The following is a 17,892-nucleotide window of genomic DNA, read 5'->3' on the forward strand; positions in this document are numbered from 1 at the left end:
CATAGAGTTCCAGGAAACAACTTTCAATAAACATTATTTCTTTTAAACCATCAAATTTAAAATGCAAGAAGCATACATATGACCTCATTCTATTATCAGATATTTTTCCTTGGAGAAATTTCTTTTTGCTCACCTTCTGTTGGAACAGTTAATCCATTAAGGATGTTCAGCAGTGAAGATTTGCCAGCTCCACTGTGGCCCAGAATTGCTGTGATTTGACCTTCATATATGTCAAAGAGCAAACCTGCTTTCAGAATAAAATATTAAAATTATAAATGGGAGGGGATTAGATAGGGTTTTTCCAAAACATAGAACAAGACTATTTATTGGCGTGTTTCTCTTCATAAATACCTTAAAATACACAATATTCAATATTTTCCTAATTGCCAACATAATACATTGCAGAACTATAATAATTAAAATACTACATTACTGGTGCAGGACGCAGTGACCAATGGAATAGAGTAGAAGTCTAATATGGACCAAAGTAAACATAAAAATAAAGATTAATAGAATGATCTTTCAAATTCATCAAAAAGATGAACTTTTAGTAAATAATATTGGGAGAATTTAACAAGTATATTAACAAATTTTATGTTTATTGTTTTTAAATGGAAAGTATACAGTGTTTTCAAGGGTAAGAAGGACATGATATTGGCTATCACAGAATTGACCCATATTAACTGAAAAAATGAAACATAACTTTCAGTTTTCCTCATCCACAAAGTGAGGGAGACATTAAAATATTTTTCATAGGATTAAATGAAACAAGTGCATATAGATCACTTACCATAGTTCTCAGCCAGCACACACAAAGTCCTCAATGAACTTTAAGTGTTTATTGCTATTTTTGTTATTTACATTAATTACTTATTACCTGGGGAGTATAAATTTTTATAACCTTAGAGGGAAATGATTTGAAATATGAATCAAGAATCTTGAAAATTACTTATTACCTGGGGAGTATAAATTTTTATAACCTTAGAGGGAAATGATTTGAAATATGAATCAAGAATCTTGAAAATATGGTTTCTTTGAATAATTCTGCTTCTATATATTTTATATTTTATGTATTCAGGAAATATTATAATTAATGACATTTACAAAGATTGAACAAGAATGTACATTCTGGTGTTTTTTATGATAGTGAATAATTGGAAACAAAGTGAATTTCACACACTGGTGTGTTTACTTAAGTTAGTCATGGTATCCATATAATGGAATGTTATTTAGCCACTGAAAAATTGTAAATTTATAGATTCATGAAATATCTGGTAGAATTTTACAACAAATTCTTAATCATGATTAATGCCCAGGTGATAGAGATTGTTTGTATACTTTTTTCTTTTTTTTTGTTTTGCTTATCTATATTTTTAAAATTTCCATATTGAATTATTTTCATTTTCTGTAGTAAATAAGTCAATTAAAAAATGAAATGTTTTTCTTTACCTTTCAATGCTTCCACTTTTCCAGGCTTTCCTTTATATTCTTTTTTAACATTTCTGATTCTGAAATAACAAAAGGGATGTTTACTTCCCAACACAAAAGTAAAAATAGCACAGTTTGTGAACAATCCTAGTCACAGTGATAGATGCAGCCAACTATTTTTATATGAAATGAGATGGCAGAACCAGTTTATTCAGAAAGACAAAGACTTATTTTCAATTAATCATTTCCCCTGAGACAGAACATAAAAGAGTCTCTCTAGAAAGTTACAATTAAACTATTTAGTATTTTGCCTAGAAAAGTAGAATGCTCTGTAATTATCCTCACTTTCTTCCTTTAAGCCTTAGGGGGGTTAGTTCTTTTCCCCTATTCAATCAAGATCAGCTCATTCATCTGCAGTCTTCATCCATCATCTCCTGTCCCTCCAAGTCTTGTTTGTTAGTAAGACCTTCTGTGCCCTGCATTTTCTATCATGTCCTCTCTGAACTCTAACTCTGCTTTAAATACAATCGAATGTCTCTTGTCCCCTTATTATTATAAAATTCTCAAAATAAAAGGGTAAACTTGGGATTTTCCTTCCTTCCTTTTTATTCCTCTTCAATCGCACTCTGATTTCTGAACTCACCAATCTAGTGGACTTCGTCACACTGAAATCATCAGTGGCCTCCTAATTACCAAATCCAGCAAATACTTTTCCATCCTTACATATTGGATTATGAGTGACTATCGATAACTCCCTCTTTGTTGAAGGTGTCTACATTCCACTTAACTGGTTTTCTTTCTGTGATTCTAAATACTCGTCTCTGTTTCCTAGTGAGGTCCTCATCTTTCATTAGACACATGATCTTGGTGTTCTAAGTGTTCTCCATGTAAATTATGGATCTTCCCATTCTAGACTCTCTCAGCGTTATCTCATTGGGTTTCATGCTTTCACCACTAACTTAATCTTGACCCCATCCTTTTCATTGACTCACCCATGTAATGGGTTGCTGGATTGCCTCATTCAAGTCTTTCCTCTCTCTCTCTCTTTCTCTCTCTCAAACACACAGACACACACACATACACACAGACACACACACACACACACACACACACCCTCTAAATCAGTGATTAGCAAACTGAATGCATATTAGAATCCCAAAGGGAACATATGCTTGGAGATGACCTTCAAAGATTCACATTAGATTCATATTAATTGATCTAAGGTGAAGACTGAGGATTAAGATATTTTTAAATTTCTCCAAATGATTGTAATGCACAGCCAAGTTTGAGAGTTAACTGCTCTAAAATTGCATATCCAGAACAGACCTCATTGCATTGTCAGCTTAACCCATCTCTCCACCATTCTCGACCTTACTTGGCAGCATAGACATTCAACTATTCTCTTCTTGATTCTTACTCAGACTCATCACCCATCCAACAAGTTATCATTTCCTGTAAAATTTAATTCCAAAATAGTTCTGGTCTCAGAATCCTCAAGTTCTTCACCAATTATCCTTTTGTCCACTGCCTCTTTCTTTTCCCTACTTCTGGTTTATTCCCCTAAAATTCATGCTGCATACAGCAAACAGGGTAATTTATTTTAAAAACCATTTTATTCACTCTTCAACATTCCTCAGGATTTCCTCATCAGCCTCAAAACGAAAATCAAGGCTACTTTGTACATGAAGCTACTTCTCATGGTCCATCCAGTGACATCTTTCAGCATTCTCTGCCTTATGTTTTATGTGTCAGGACCACCAAGCCACCTCTTAGATTCTGCACAAAGCTTAGAGGTCTTTGTCTTTTCTGCTGGGTGTGCTATACACATATGCAGGTGCACGCATACACTCATACATTGACACATACGTATATATGCACAAATTCACCTTTTTATCTGCCTTATTCTTAAAGGAAGTACATTGTAGCATTGTTTGTAAGAGCAAAAAAATTAAAAACAACCAGAATATTATTCAACGTAAGAAAGGATAAATAAAAGTGGTAGATTCATATCTTATAATATTATATAAAAGTTAAAATCAATGCCTCAGCCCATAGTTATCACTATGAATAGATCTCAAAAAGCATGTTGAATGCAAAATCAATAGGAAGAAACCATAAGTACAATTTGATACCATTTAGAGATTATTTTAAAAACACACAGAGCTATAGCAAGCATTGATTAAGGCTGTAAGTACATGCTGCAATATGTAAATATGGATGGGAAGTGACAACCTCAAATCCATCATCAAGGTCAATTCTGATGAGGGAGGAAGAAAATATTATAGAGATATCAAAGGGGGCTTTAGATAAGCATATAATACATTCATTAAAAATATAAATCAAATATGACAAAATGTTTATAGGTTCAACCTGGATGGTGAATATGTTAACTTTAAAAGCCTAAATTTCTTCATAATTTTTAATTTTTAAAAGAAAAATATATGTTCCCATGCTCAATTTCCCTAAACTAGGGTAGTTGACACTCCTTTTGACCATGTAACATTTAGTTAATATCTCTATCCTTATATTTATCAAATTAACCAGATGTTAAAGAGCATGGACTCTAGAGCTAGACTGTCTGGATTCCAATCCCAGCTCCCCACTTACAAGTCATGTGACATTGGGCAAGAGACTTAACCTTTCAGTACTTCACTTTTCTCATCTGTAAAATGGGGAAAACAAAATTACCTGCCTCATTAGCTTTTTGTGAAAATGAGGTATATGTCTGGTACATAGTAAGCACTATATGAACATCTGCTAAATAAATAAATGATTAATATTGAAAGCTCTGATTTTTTTTAACATTGTTGCAAACTTTGTAGAAAAATCTACAGAGCTCTTTAAACTCCATAGATACTTAGGTTTCATCCCAAACCTGCTGAGTTAGAATCACTGGAGGTAGGCAGGTTCTGAGAGCATAGATATTTTAAGTGTTCCTCATATGATTCTGTTATATACCAAATCCTGTAACAACCCTACATAGTAGATGTTACTCTTGTTTCATAGAAGACACTGACACTCAGGAAAACTTACTGGTTTTTCCAAGATTACACATCAGGTGAGAGAGAAGAGTGGTACTAGAATCTAAGAATTTCTGATTCCCAATTTCTTACTTCTTCTGCCATACCATATAAATCAGATGAAACCATGGAAGGAGGGGTTCAGGGAATGAGAAGAACAAGCATAAAAGAGAAGTGGGGCACAAGAGACAGAAGCAGGAAGGGAGACAAGATGAAGTATGACAAGGTAACATTATATAGAGCTGCTAAGGAGAATTTTCCTTTTAAGGTAACAGGAGAAATTTCTGGTGGTGGCAATGGAACAGTTTAAAGTGATGTTGACAAAAACAAATTTCTTCTCCTGTTGCTGTTGGTTAACAATGCTTTAGCCTTGCACTCCTACATTGATTAGTATAACTATATGTGTGATTTACCTGATGGCTTCTTTTCCTTGGAATTCAGGAGCTACTGGTTCAAAATTATCATCAGAGTGATGCTCAGGATCTATTTCTTTCTCAATGACCTTGTTATCAGTCCTTTGGTGTTGAAAACAAGATGACGAATTCAGGAAAAATAATGGAGAATAACGACACTCACTTCCATCTAATTAATCAAGAGGCAACAAAATACCAGATCAGTAATATTAATACAATGAGCAAAGAAGACTTTCTCAAAATACTGCAGAATGTCTTGAACTTTTAAGCATCCTAGAAAAATTCTTTTCCTTCTAACATCCTATTTATTATTGAGAAGAAAACTTGGTAATGAAGCAAACATGAAAATTCAAAGGATATAACATATTGTAAAAGTTAAACAATATACTGGAACTTTCAACAAAGTATAAATAAATGTTAGAATAAAATGTGATCTAAAAGGCTTTAGAAAAATGAATGAAGCCAAATATTTGAGAAAACACAAAGCCTTAATATAGAACATAAAAATAATTGTAGACATGTTTGTGAACTTAAGTATAATAATTTGACCATGGAAATACCAACAAACATAATACTGAAATCTATATTATCATGTATAGGTATGAGAATGAAAATACATGAAGGAATTATATTTGTTCAGGATAAATTTAAGGTCTATTTTTAAGATATTTTTTGCAGATTTTAAAAAGATGAAGTAGTATTTATTTATTAAGGGCCTTCAGATATAAAACAGAAACAAGAGAAAGACAGGAATATGTACAAGTAAATACATAGAAACATGACAACCTAAAATATAGTCAGAGTGGAAGGAACATGTAAAATAAGAGGATAAATAAGAAAATTGTACAAGGAATAAAACATTCTAATTCTAGTATGTGTGAAGAAATTCTGGGCTTATGTAAAATTTTTGCTTCTTTACAAAATAATCTAACTGGATAATTAATATATGTCAGTAAATATGAACAATATATTTAAAAATTTGATAATAATAATCTTGAACAAATATTTATTAGGAAGCACTTCCATGGTACAATGGCCCTAGACTAGTCAAACCATCATAAGAACTAACTTATTTCATCTTATTCTGATACAAATCCTAAATATTACTCTTTCAAAACATTTTCAGGGATACTTGGAAATGTAACATTATTTAATTACTATATAATTATCTTATGTACTATAATTATCATTACTATATAATTATAATATTATATTAAAATTGAAACAATAATTGTTTTCACATAAAAATTATTCTGGGCCATTAAACTATGAAGTAGACATAAAGAATTTATTTAGTCTGAGATGAAAAACATTCTTCATTTCTTAAAATATATTTATATAACCTTAAAAACATAGTCAAAGTAATCAATAACTATAGAGGTCAGAGAAAAATCCATTATCACTTACAAGGTAGAATTTTGTCAAAGTATAATGCCAATACCAAGTAGATAAGACCATCCAAAGCCAATATGGAAAACGTTGCTATCATTATATATGAGTCTCCTGAAGGGTCAGGAAAAATCACACCATTCAAATTATAATCCATTCGGATAACCTAAGATTCAAACAAAAATAATAATAAATGCTTAATTAAATGACTAAATAATTTGGCATAGCAGCAAGAATTATTAATTTATTAACTAGCTTTTCCAAGAAGCCCTTATTAGTTACAGTGAAATATATAAATAAGTAAAGTTATTAGTCAAAATATTTCCATTTTTCAGTGATCAAAGAAATATTAGAAGTAAACATTAATTTTAAAATACAATATTTTAATATAGCAATTTAATTGTAACAAATCTGCTTGTTTTCATAAAAACATTGCAATATTGCAAAACATCCATTCTATGCAACAAAGGAAACACAAAGGTTTGGAAGAAAATGAGAAATTCTTTGAAGCATCTAATTAGGATAATAAGAGAACATATCTCCTCTAGTTATTATTGCAAATAAAATTTGTATTTATAATTTTTCCATATAATAATAGCTACTATGTTCTAGAAATTATTCTATATTATCTCATATAACCTTCATTACAACCTTATGAGATAAGTCTCATTATTATTATCTGCATTTTATTATGATGAAACTGAGGCATAGCAAAGTTGCGTAGCTTAACCAGATCAAGTCAAAATCTCATAGAGAGGAGTAGAAAAGCTGGAATCAGAACACAGAAAACCCTACTCCCAAGCCCACTTCCTCATCCTACACACTGTACAACTTTTCAATCTGTGTTAAAATGTTAACAATTTCATGACTGAGTTTATTCTGAGAAGGATATTTTAACTTAAGTTTCCTTGTGCAATGACAATTTTTCTACAACATAATAACAACATTTTCAAATGTAGCTTTAGAGTAGAATAATTGTTTAGAATAAAGCCTCTTAGTTTGAGATAATTTGATCATGAAGGATCAGGAATTATCAAGTTCTTTTGAAATTTCAATAATAAACCAATTAAGTATGCCCTTACCTGAATCATTCCAGCAGTAAAAGCAAAGGGACTACAAATACTCAAAATCCACTCCAGGGATGAAGGAAGTTGTTTATATAATACAGTGAATCCCAGACACCCCCAAAAGAGGGTAAAGAGAAACACAACCAAATTGGTGAGGACAGCTTTCTTTAATAGCACACTCATCAGGAACACTAAAGCTATCTGAAAGAGGGAGAAGACATTTACCTGTTATATGTATTTAGTTCACTGAGAATCATTGGTAGCACCATAAAATAAGAATGTTTTTATCATAACGTAGATATGTATCCATGAGAGTGCCAAAATATTAAGGTATAATAATTCTGTCCTCTCAACCTCTCTTTAAAGAGGACCCTTATTTGTCTTATTTGAATGCTGGGCTTTTGTTGCTGGGGAAAGGGTGGGAAAAAAGCTGGAAGATCTGAGGACAGGGTAGAAATGCAGAGTTGGAAAAATTTAACAAAGCTAAATTAAAGTACTAAGAAGAGGCATCTGCATACCCTCTGTAGAAAACATCCTAGAAGGTGGAAGAATTTAGAGGCCCCTGTTCAGAGAAGGAAGAGAGGAGTGAGGTGGGAAGTTAGTGTGAGACAGAATATTAGAGGGGGAAGAGGTATTGTGATTGGCTACCATGTGATGGGCACCCTTAGGGAAAAAAGATGGGTCCATCCCCCAAGAACATCCTCAATAATCATCTAGAAAAGTCTTTGACGTTTTTTAGACTCAAAATCATTTTTTCTTATTGATGCATTAGTTCATTAATTCAGACCTTTTTGCAAAAAAGAGGTCCAATTTTATGTGGGTACATCATTTTCTCAATTCCTTGGGACTTTAAGTGCAAATACACACACACACACACACACACACACGCGCACGCGCGCACACGCACAATGGACATGAAAGAAGTGATTGTAGCAAGCTACTAGGGCATTAATATTTGCCACATATAGCTAAGGTATAAAGCAGAGAAAGTGGTAATAAACATATAAACTTACCAAAGACAAGCCATATAAGAAAAAGAGTGTAAATATGACCATAAAGCCAGTCATGACTATAATTTGGGTGGATGTTATAACACTTGTAATGAGTATGGAAATAATGAAGTTGAAGCCAGCATAGATTAAACCCCAGGAGAGCCTAAATAAAGACAAAATTTAAATTATTTAAATTGTGATAACTTTATTATGAAATATTTAAAGTATACAAAAGCATCTAAAGAACAATGTAAACGATCACCCTTGTACCTCCTAGTTTAAGGACAACAATATTAATACTAGAGCAGAAGTTCACTGTGCACACTTTCCTGATCACAATTCTCCTTCCCTATATTGCAATGCATTTTTATTACCTTTACTTATATACACACAGAGACGATAGATATTGAACACTGGTACAGGCACCAACCAGTGGGAAAGATGCCATTAAGGTATCAATTAAGTGACTGTAAACAATGGCAGGCTATGCTGTGCCTACAAGTTATGCATCAACCCTGTATGCATGTACTGTATACATAGCATGAACATTGTATAAACAGTATCACACTGTATGCATTCTTCTCCAACTTTCCTTTATCCATCAACATTAACAATATTATACACTGCTGTATAATATTTCATTGTGTGAATATGATCCAGTATTCTCCTGTACATGGAAATTTAGGTTGTTCTCAATTTTTTTTTTCTGTTACAATGTTGCTGAGAACATTCTTGTATTTGTCTATTTTTGGAAAATGCATGAGAATGTCTCTAAGCGTTTTGGATCTGCAGCTTTATTAGATACTACCAAACTGTCCTAAATGTAGAATCGGAAGGAAACTTAACAGCTGATGATCAACCGAGTAACTCTACAAGCATCGGGGGCAGATGATAATTTGACCATTCTTGAGGATCTCAGAAGGCATTATCTGCATTCTCCTTAGCAGTAAAAAACTGAAATTTTATAACTCCATTAAGCCCATTTCATTCTCCCTATTCGTATTCATGATTTCTTTACTTCAACTCATATAAAATATAATACACCCTTAAATGTTCACACTGTTTTGCTCTAGATGTGCTAGTGTTGACATTTTTATGAAGTAGTTTTTAAGAAACAGTATTCAATTTCAATCTTAGATCTAGAAAGCCTATACGGTGTGTTAGCCCAACCTTGTCACTTTACAAATAAGGAAAGTGCATTATCTCTTATTGGTTAATGGGTTTATCTAAGGTCACAAAATAAATCAACAACAAAGCTCAGAGGAAGCTGCAGGCCTTCTCCCTGTACAGAGCTCTTCCTCTACTTAAAATTGCCTAGCTAAATAAGAATTCAACAGCTGAAGAGTATAGCAAAAGTATTAAAGCTAAGACCTTGCATCAGTATGTCCCAGGAGAACATGTTTATGCTGGGTTTACTGCTTATTTGACTTCCTTTTAAATGTCATGTCATTACAATGATTCAGCCTGTGTTAGAAACATGAGCATTTTTGAAAAGCGTATCATGTTCTGCAGAACCGACTTCCTGAATACAGAAGGGAACTACTTTAGGTAGGAATTAAAAAACCACAGGGTAGGAGAACTACAAATAGAAATATTACCTAGAAATTACCATTACTTAGAAAAAGGCACCTGGGGAAGGAGGTGTTAATAAACATATAAAAACCCCCTTGCTAAAAACAAAGCAATTCAGACATCACACTTAAAGAATAAATACTGATTACATTTTGCATTTACTACATTAGTAAAAAAATCCTTGTAAAATTTATTTCCACTAGATGCCCTGCACTTAGTAGAAACATTCAGAATTTTTTTTTCTTCTTAGGTTTAAGTATGCATATATGAATTCATTTTACTAAGTTTTAGGTTACATACATACTAAGATTCACTTATCCTGAAAATGAATTCACAACCAAATGTCCAATATCTTTCTGACTTTAATGTAGGGTTGACTCATGCTTCCCTGGTCTCAGGTGAAACTCAGGATTACTGTCCCACAGGGCATGCCCTGAACAGAAAGGAGGGCCTTTTTACAGGGGTTCCCTCCTAATGGACTCTGTGGGCGGCTCTAAATCCACTCCTTTGTATGTCCCTAAGTTCCACTGCAGAAACCTTCTCCTTCTCTCTCTTTTTTAGTTCAAGACACAGTTTCCTTTTTTTCCATTTTACAATTTATGTATATTAGAACTAAAATTCCCTGTTAATAAAATATATTTTATAGAAAAGTAAGAATTTTCTAGACCATAATGTTATTTCAGGGAAGACATGACATACAAAGAATTGTTCAGTAAATAATTACTCAACCATTCCAGGTAGTTCCACATCCATAAAGTGTATTTCCTTGATATAAGGAGTATACAAAGAATTATATCCCAGGACTCAATATCGAGAAATGTTATGTTTCTTTTGGGATAAAATAAACAATTGCTTTTCATTTTTTCCTTTTTCTAGACAGTATGGATTTTGTCACTGATAATATTGTGAAATTCTCTGCTTTGGCCTCTTGGAAGTTTAGAGCTTGTATAGTTTGCATTTCTATCTGCCAGTCCTACCTATTTGTTATTTTGCCTGGTCTTCATTTCTACTCCTTACTTATTTTTTTATTATGATATAAAATTATATTAATAGATACATACATGTATGTGTATATGTATACACACATATATTTCAAAATCACTTTAAATTATTTGTGGAATGGAGTAAAATATAAATATTAACACATGAAGCAAATGCTCTTATTAAGGCCTTCCTACATGCCAGCCTATGTGTTGTATGTCCTGGACATATTATGTAGGCTATCTCGTTTAACTCCACCAAACAGTGTTTCATTGCTGCAAAACATACATACCTGGAAGCCAAGCACCTGAACACAAGTTAGCTTTTATAAGATTATATTTTCTTAAACATGAGGAAGCCTGGAGAAATCAATTGTTAACTGTGGGCCAACCCAGCAAGAGCTGTAATCAGAGTTCCTCAGTTGGAGTCCCAGCTCCAGCACTTACTATCCATCTGACATTGGGCAACTCTTTTATTCTCTTTCACCTTCATTTTCTTCCTTTACTAACTAGGTGATAATTTCCCTATCACAGGGTTGGCTTAAGACACTCGAGGCAGCTAAAAAGTGCTCAGCAAATTATAATCACTATTTTGCATGGCAAAATTTAACAAAGACTACATCAAAAAGTCAGAAAAAAAGAAAAAATTAGCCGATGCATCAAGTCGAAACCATGATGTTCTGAAACAATAACAGTTTTTCACTGATTCTTAATTTTCCTGTTTATTAATTTGCACTACTTGAATTAGTCACTCACCAGAATGCTGAATCTTGTAGACCCATCATTTTCATCAAATCCTTACACTTTTTTCTCTCTTTTGTAACATTGAGTGATACAAAATATATAAGTGGGGAGAAATAAAGTGAGCAGTATAAAATAAATATCTCATTTTGAAGACCATCTTTAGAAATAAAAGGTAATGTCTTCATATTTGTAGCAGTAACTGACATCAAGTCCTCCATCACAGAGTGATTTGTTGTGATCTAAAGAAGAATTTAAACAAATATCATCATTATTTAAAGGATAGAAACTGGTGAAATTTGAATAAGCTCTGTAGATGGTATGAATGTCAATTTTCTGGTTTTGTTATTATACTACAGTTATGGAAGATGTTACCACTGGGGGAAACTGTGTGAAGAATACATGGACCTCCCTGTACATTGTTTTTACAGCTTCCTGTACTTCTATAACTACTTCAAAATTGATTTAAAGTTTAAACTAATTTTTAAACTTTATTTTTAACATTGAAAAATAAATAAGCAATGTATTTCTTTGTCTGGATACCTGCTTCATTATATAACCATAAGAAAACCTGAGTATCTATCATTTCTATGGTTTGAATATGTCCCCTCCAAGCTTCATATTGAAACTTAATCCCTGTTGTGGTGATATAAGGAGGTGGGGCCTCCTTGGAAGTGTTTAAGTCATGACAATGGAGCCCTCATGCATGGATTAGTGCCTTATAGCAGGGCTGGAGGGAACTAGCTGAGGACTTTTTTGCCCTTCTGCTGGTCCACCACGTGAGGACACCTAGACAGTGCCATCTAAGAGGAATGGGCCTTCACCAGACTCTGAACCTGCTAGCACCTTGATCTTATACTTCTCAGCCTTCAAAACTGTGAGAAACAAAATTTCTATTCTTTATACATTACCCAATCTCAGATATTTTGTTATAGCCACACAAACACACTAAGATAATCACCTTTCATCAAAATCTTGATGTCTCTGGAATTAGTTTACATTAATTATTAGAACTTTTCCATTAAACACTTACTTCTATAATAGCAGCATTAATGGCAGTTTGTAAAGTAACAAATCCTCTATTCCAGTATGTGGTTAATGAACAGTGAAACTCTTCATATCCCTCCCAGCAATGAGCTGTAAGCACAAAGAAAAGCACAACCAACGTTATGGGATGAGGATAGTTAGAAAATATGAAACAAGAATCCAGAAGGAAACAATCTAGAGGAGACTCCACCAGTCAGAACTTTTAACTATATAGAAAAAGAAAGCAAATAAATGAATGTTCTTAATGCAATTTTACTTATGCAGACCACAGCATGCTTAGAAAGTCTTAGAAAATAAAAAGATGAAAGCAAACACTCTGCTCCAGCCATAGTGGACTCCTTGCTACACCTCAAAATGCCAAATGCATCTCAGCACTAGAACTTTTCTTGAACTCGAATGCTCTCCCTCTAGATGGATACATGGCTCAATCTTTCCCTTTATTTTTATGACCTTTCACAAGTAACTTCATCACAAAGGACTTTCCTGAATACCATCAATAAAATATCTAAAATAGTTCTTTCAGTCTCTGTCTTCTAAGCCTGCTATATTTGACTGTGTTGAGTATATTGTTTTTCCCCATCCCCTGTCCCTTACCAGAATGATTCCTGCAAGCAGGCTCTGTGTTTTGTTCAGTTCAATCCCCAGGACCAAGAACAGTGCATAGAACATAGTAGGCAGTTAGTGAACAAAAGAACTAATTTTATTAGTCACATCAATTCTACTTCCTAAAGTGGCCTCTAATCCATTGCCATTGGCCTCTCTCCCAGTCGGCTGCCTCCACTATGGTCTAAGGTTTCATTACATCCTCCATAACCCCTTTGCAATCCATTTTCTGGGCTGAATCTAGAGTGCTCCCTTAAACTTAGAAACCTAATCACATCTTTGTCCTGATTAAAGCACCTCAACGGCTACTCATTGCCTAGCTTCCCAAGATGCCACAGCCAGGGCTGGGGAACCTGCAGCCTCAAGGCCACATGTGGCCCTCCAGATCCCCCAAGTGCAGCCCCTCGACCAAATCCAAACTTCACAGAACAAATCCCTTTATTAAATGTGCTTGCTCTATTTTCTCATGTGTCATTGAAAGCGTCTCTGTTGCCCATCCCCACCTGTTCTTTATGCTGAAAACATGAAAAATGCCATAATGATATTTTATATCCAAAGTCACCTGAGAGATCTTCATCTGACAAAGCTGGAATGTCATATCCCTGAAAAAATTTTAACTTATATGAGAAAGCATCATTAAAGATGACTCCCACAGCATGTGGTGCATTTTCTGCAAGTATTTTATCCATATGTTTTTCATTTGGTACCCCAATGACTCTTTCTCCTGTGAATTACAAGGTAAAAAATAGACATAGAAAATTGTTACAGAGTTTCACCAAAACAAAACGTGACATACAACTGTACCACCATATATTTTTCATTAGACTTAAACTAAAATCATTTTCCATTTAAATCAAACTTGAATTAAAAGGCAAGGAGGGAAATTTTATTTTAATGCTTTAGATTCTAGAATCAGAAGACATGCATAAGAATTAAGTGTTTTCTTTTCATAATGACAGGTACCAGGGCAAGTTTTAGGTACATAAAACACATTATGCCAGGATAAGTATGCATAAGAGAATTGGGGTAAAAATAAAGAAGTAATTGTTGTGGTTACTATACAGTAAGGGATTCCATATTTCAGATTTACTAAGCAAACCTTTGTCTTATGCAGGAAACAAGAAAACAAGGTGAATCTATTTCCAACAGCCAGAAATGTCACTTGTTAGTAGTTGAGAATTAAAGAGTAAATAGCCAAACTGTGCCCAATTTGCCCATGAATGAAATATGCATTTTGTTTATCTTGGTTACACAATGACCTCATTTGGAATAAAGACCTTTAAAGACATTTACAAATTACACAATATGAACAACAGAATAAACTTCAGATTATCCATCCTTATTTTTCAGTTGTGAATTATTATTCAATAACCATGACCTAATTTCTGTTATTTAGATATTTGCCCCTGAGCTATATATCTTAATCATGGTACTTCCATGTTAAAAACACATATACTCACCAATGGTTATATTCCTCCTAGACACTATTCTGCAAATCTGACATTATAAATCTGTTTAGTTATATTCCAATAGAAATGTGGACCTCCCTGAACTGGACCTCCATCAAGCTGAAAAAATTTCATAGCTAATTGTTGTGAGAGAAAGAAAAAAAACAAACAAATTTGTATGCTATCTTGATACTTAAATTATTAACATAATGTATCACTTTAACTTCAAATTAACATATACATATCTTATCAACATGATATAAACCAACATCAGTCATTCTTCTTTTGCCATGAGTACACCTACCTTTCAAAAGAAGAGCAAATGCTGTTTTATTCATTATCTGCTGGGTTACATTAGAGATTGGTGTATACACAACCGTTCTAAAAGAGCTATTAAATTGATCTACCCTTCCCAGATCATGAGGAGGTGTTTCAGGAAATTGGACACTTCTTAAAAAATTTGAAAACAGACCCAGACACAGTCCTAGAAGTATTGAGAGACCCCATTCCTATAACACATTAAAAAAAAAAGAAAAAGAAAAAGAAAAAATTTAGGTTGCGTTCACTTAAAGAGCTCAGTCAATATAAAAGAACTGTTGAAACCAAATTCCAATTTTGCCATAAAGTTGACTTCTCTCTGCTCTTTACTCCTCAGAGCAAGGAGAACCCAATGAAAGATAAATACTGAGACCGTAGCCACATTTATCATTTTCCAATACTAGAACAAAACTTTTACATTAAATCATGAAGTGCTGCAAAAGCCATCATAGAAACTAACAGGATGACTAAAAATAAAGGATGATAATGTCTATATATACTGGAAGCCTACTCTAGAGTTTGTAAGACTCAGAGAATTCCAGATAGAGCTCATGGTGGCAAATAGCAATATTTTTGTCAGCTGCAATATCTTTGCATTAGAAACTAAAGAAAATGAAAATTAACTGAATGGTAGAGACTACTACTATCACCATTCACCAATAGCAATCATCTCATCCCCTTTGGCACAATGCTAGACTACATTCCCAGCCTCCTGAAATTAAGTGGGACCAAGTGGTTGAGTTCTGTCCAATGGGATGTGGGCAGGGGTAATATGCACCACTTGCAGGCCTGGCTCATGGACTCTTGTATGCCCTTCTGCATTCTCTGTTTCAGTCCCTCTCTTTCCTCATCTTCTGAGTGGATGCAAGGATCCAGTAGAGGTCTCCAGCTAGGGAAATGGCAAAGTCCCTAGATGAAGACAACTGGGTTCCTGAATGACTATGTGGAGAAGATTCCTTCACCCACCCAACTCAACTCACTTCCACTATTGACCTTTAGACTGTGAAAAGTGAAAAATAAACTTTTGCTATGTTAAGCCACTGAAATTTGGGATAGTCACTTAGAGTTAGCCCATCTGCCTAATGCAAATTTTAGCCCATCTGCCTAAGCCAAACTGACTATCAGCGGTTTTACTTCGTCATAATCTTGGAAATAATCTTTGTGTAAAAAATTCACAGCTTTGAAAATAAATCCACAATATCAAAATTTCTCAAATCAAAATTTATCTTCTAGGAGACATTTTTCTTATTTTTTGGCTCTACATGTGTAACATTTGGTAGCAGCTTTAACAGTTGCTATAATTTACCATATAATTAAATTTTCACTTAATCTCTATTTTTTAATATAAGTAATGCTTCTATTCTTTATAATTTTATGTTATTCTTCAGGGACTGTTGTGACTCTCTCAATTCAACAAATACAACTAGAACAACCTTAAAACATCCAGTCTGCTTATTAAAATATAACTTAAGAGAACCATTAGGCAATGAAATTCTATAGTTGCGCTAACTATGGAAAAAGGCAAACTTTTGAACATACCAATGAGCTTTCTCTTTTCATTCTCCATTTCTTAAGAAAATTCTTGCGCAGAAGTGCTTGAGTTTGCTGATACACAGTTTTCTGTTTCGTACTCATTTAGCCTGTTCATTAAATGAACAAGGAGAAAGTAAATATGGCGGAACACAAAGTAGAAAAAATAAGTGTAATAAAAAAAAACAAAACCTTGATCATATTTTTAAGCAAAATATTTACCACCTTTAAGAACTGTAAAAAAAAAAGTACTTAAAATATTATTTCAATAATTCATGACTATAAAATGTCACCTCAAATATGTTCACCTTAAGCTATTTGGGGGAGTAGGTAATGGTAGGAAGATAAAGTGATTATTTTCTCAATTTTACACTCACTTAGAGTACTACAATGAGAAAGGTATAGAGTTTAGAATGTACAAGATAATGTCACCTTTTAGGCCTTTTAAAACAGAACTTCCAAGTATATAAATACAGTAATTCAATTAATTTCATTCTCTTAATAGTCATTTCCTGTTCTTTACATTTAAATAAAAATCCCAGAGCTAATCAAATTAACATCAAAATTCTGATAACTTAGATTCATCTGATAAATAAATTATTTTCATTAGATACAGCCTCAATGAAATATTTTCTTATAGTTCTTACCTTCAGATTGAAATGAACAACTTTTATCAAAAGAGTTAGGCTGTGGAAGAATAATCCAGGCTCAAACTACTTGAAACTTGATTCTGAGACACGAGAAGAATAAAGCAATTTCTCTCAATTTTCTGAATTCAGAAGTCCCTAGATAGCAGGAAACAAACTACAAAACTAGTTCTAAAAGAAGAAAAAAAATCACATGGGAAAGTAATTGTGCCAAAATGTGTGCAAAGAAACAGAAACTTTTTTTGTTTTTGTAATTTCAAAATTAAATTTTTTCCAGATTTGCATATCAAATCTGAAAGAATTTCTCAGCTAATACAGAAGCATATTTTTCTATTGTCCTATATTCTACTGTTACAATCTACACAATAAAAATTGTTTGGAAAAAATAGAAAAATTTAGTCATTAGGCCTTTAAACATAAAACACACAAGAATTTGGAAATATCTGATAATAGATTGATTTCAGCAGTGTCCACACACATATTTGGCACAGCACAACAAAACAGAACTTTACTTACTGTCAGAAAAATTAGAAAAAGTACGCTAGAAACACTGTGAAACCCCAGTTCTCTTTCTGTCTAAGGCAACAATTAAAACTTCTTTATTGCTACTTCTTCATTTATTCTTTAAATGGGTGCCTACTCCCAGCAGCTCTTACTCAGGCTGGTTTCTGAAAAGGGTGTAGTCAGACCAAACTGC

At 33.4% G+C, this 17,892-nt stretch overlaps 1 protein-coding gene across 4 annotated transcripts in view; it reads right to left on the bottom strand.

Moving 5' to 3' along the window:
* The window catches only part of ABCA6 (ATP binding cassette subfamily A member 6), a 53,209-nt gene extending 35,333 nt beyond the window's left edge, over nucleotides 1-17,876 (bottom strand). The window contains exons 1-13 of one of the 4 annotated variants that reach the window (XM_069482804.1): nucleotides 17,712-17,876; nucleotides 17,196-17,278; nucleotides 16,558-16,658; nucleotides 15,005-15,209; nucleotides 13,815-13,976; nucleotides 12,636-12,739; nucleotides 11,618-11,844; nucleotides 8,331-8,472; nucleotides 7,333-7,518; nucleotides 6,269-6,416; nucleotides 4,862-5,030; nucleotides 1,450-1,508; nucleotides 134-247 (exon numbers count right to left, since the gene is read on the bottom strand). In XM_069482804.1, coding sequence (XP_069338905.1) covers nucleotides 134-247; nucleotides 1,450-1,508; nucleotides 4,862-5,030; nucleotides 6,269-6,416; nucleotides 7,333-7,518; nucleotides 8,331-8,472; nucleotides 11,618-11,844; nucleotides 12,636-12,739; nucleotides 13,815-13,976; nucleotides 15,005-15,209; nucleotides 16,558-16,653 — 1,612 coding nt within the window. In that variant the 5' untranslated portion in view covers nucleotides 16,654-16,658; nucleotides 17,196-17,278; nucleotides 17,712-17,876. Of the gene's footprint in view, nucleotides 1-133; nucleotides 248-1,449; nucleotides 1,509-4,861; nucleotides 5,031-6,268; nucleotides 6,417-7,332; nucleotides 7,519-8,330; nucleotides 8,473-11,617; nucleotides 11,845-12,635; nucleotides 12,740-13,814; nucleotides 13,977-15,004; nucleotides 15,210-16,557; nucleotides 16,659-17,195; nucleotides 17,342-17,711 lie in introns of those variants that run through there. The other 3 variants (XM_069482807.1, XM_069482808.1, XM_069482805.1) reach the window with 3 other exon arrangements.
* Between the last annotated feature and the right edge of the window lie 16 nt (nucleotides 17,877-17,892).

This window comes from Eulemur rufifrons, chromosome 9, assembly GCF_041146395.1.
Source record: "Eulemur rufifrons isolate Redbay chromosome 9, OSU_ERuf_1, whole genome shotgun sequence".
Lineage (NCBI taxonomy): Eukaryota > Metazoa > Chordata > Mammalia > Primates > Lemuridae > Eulemur > Eulemur rufifrons.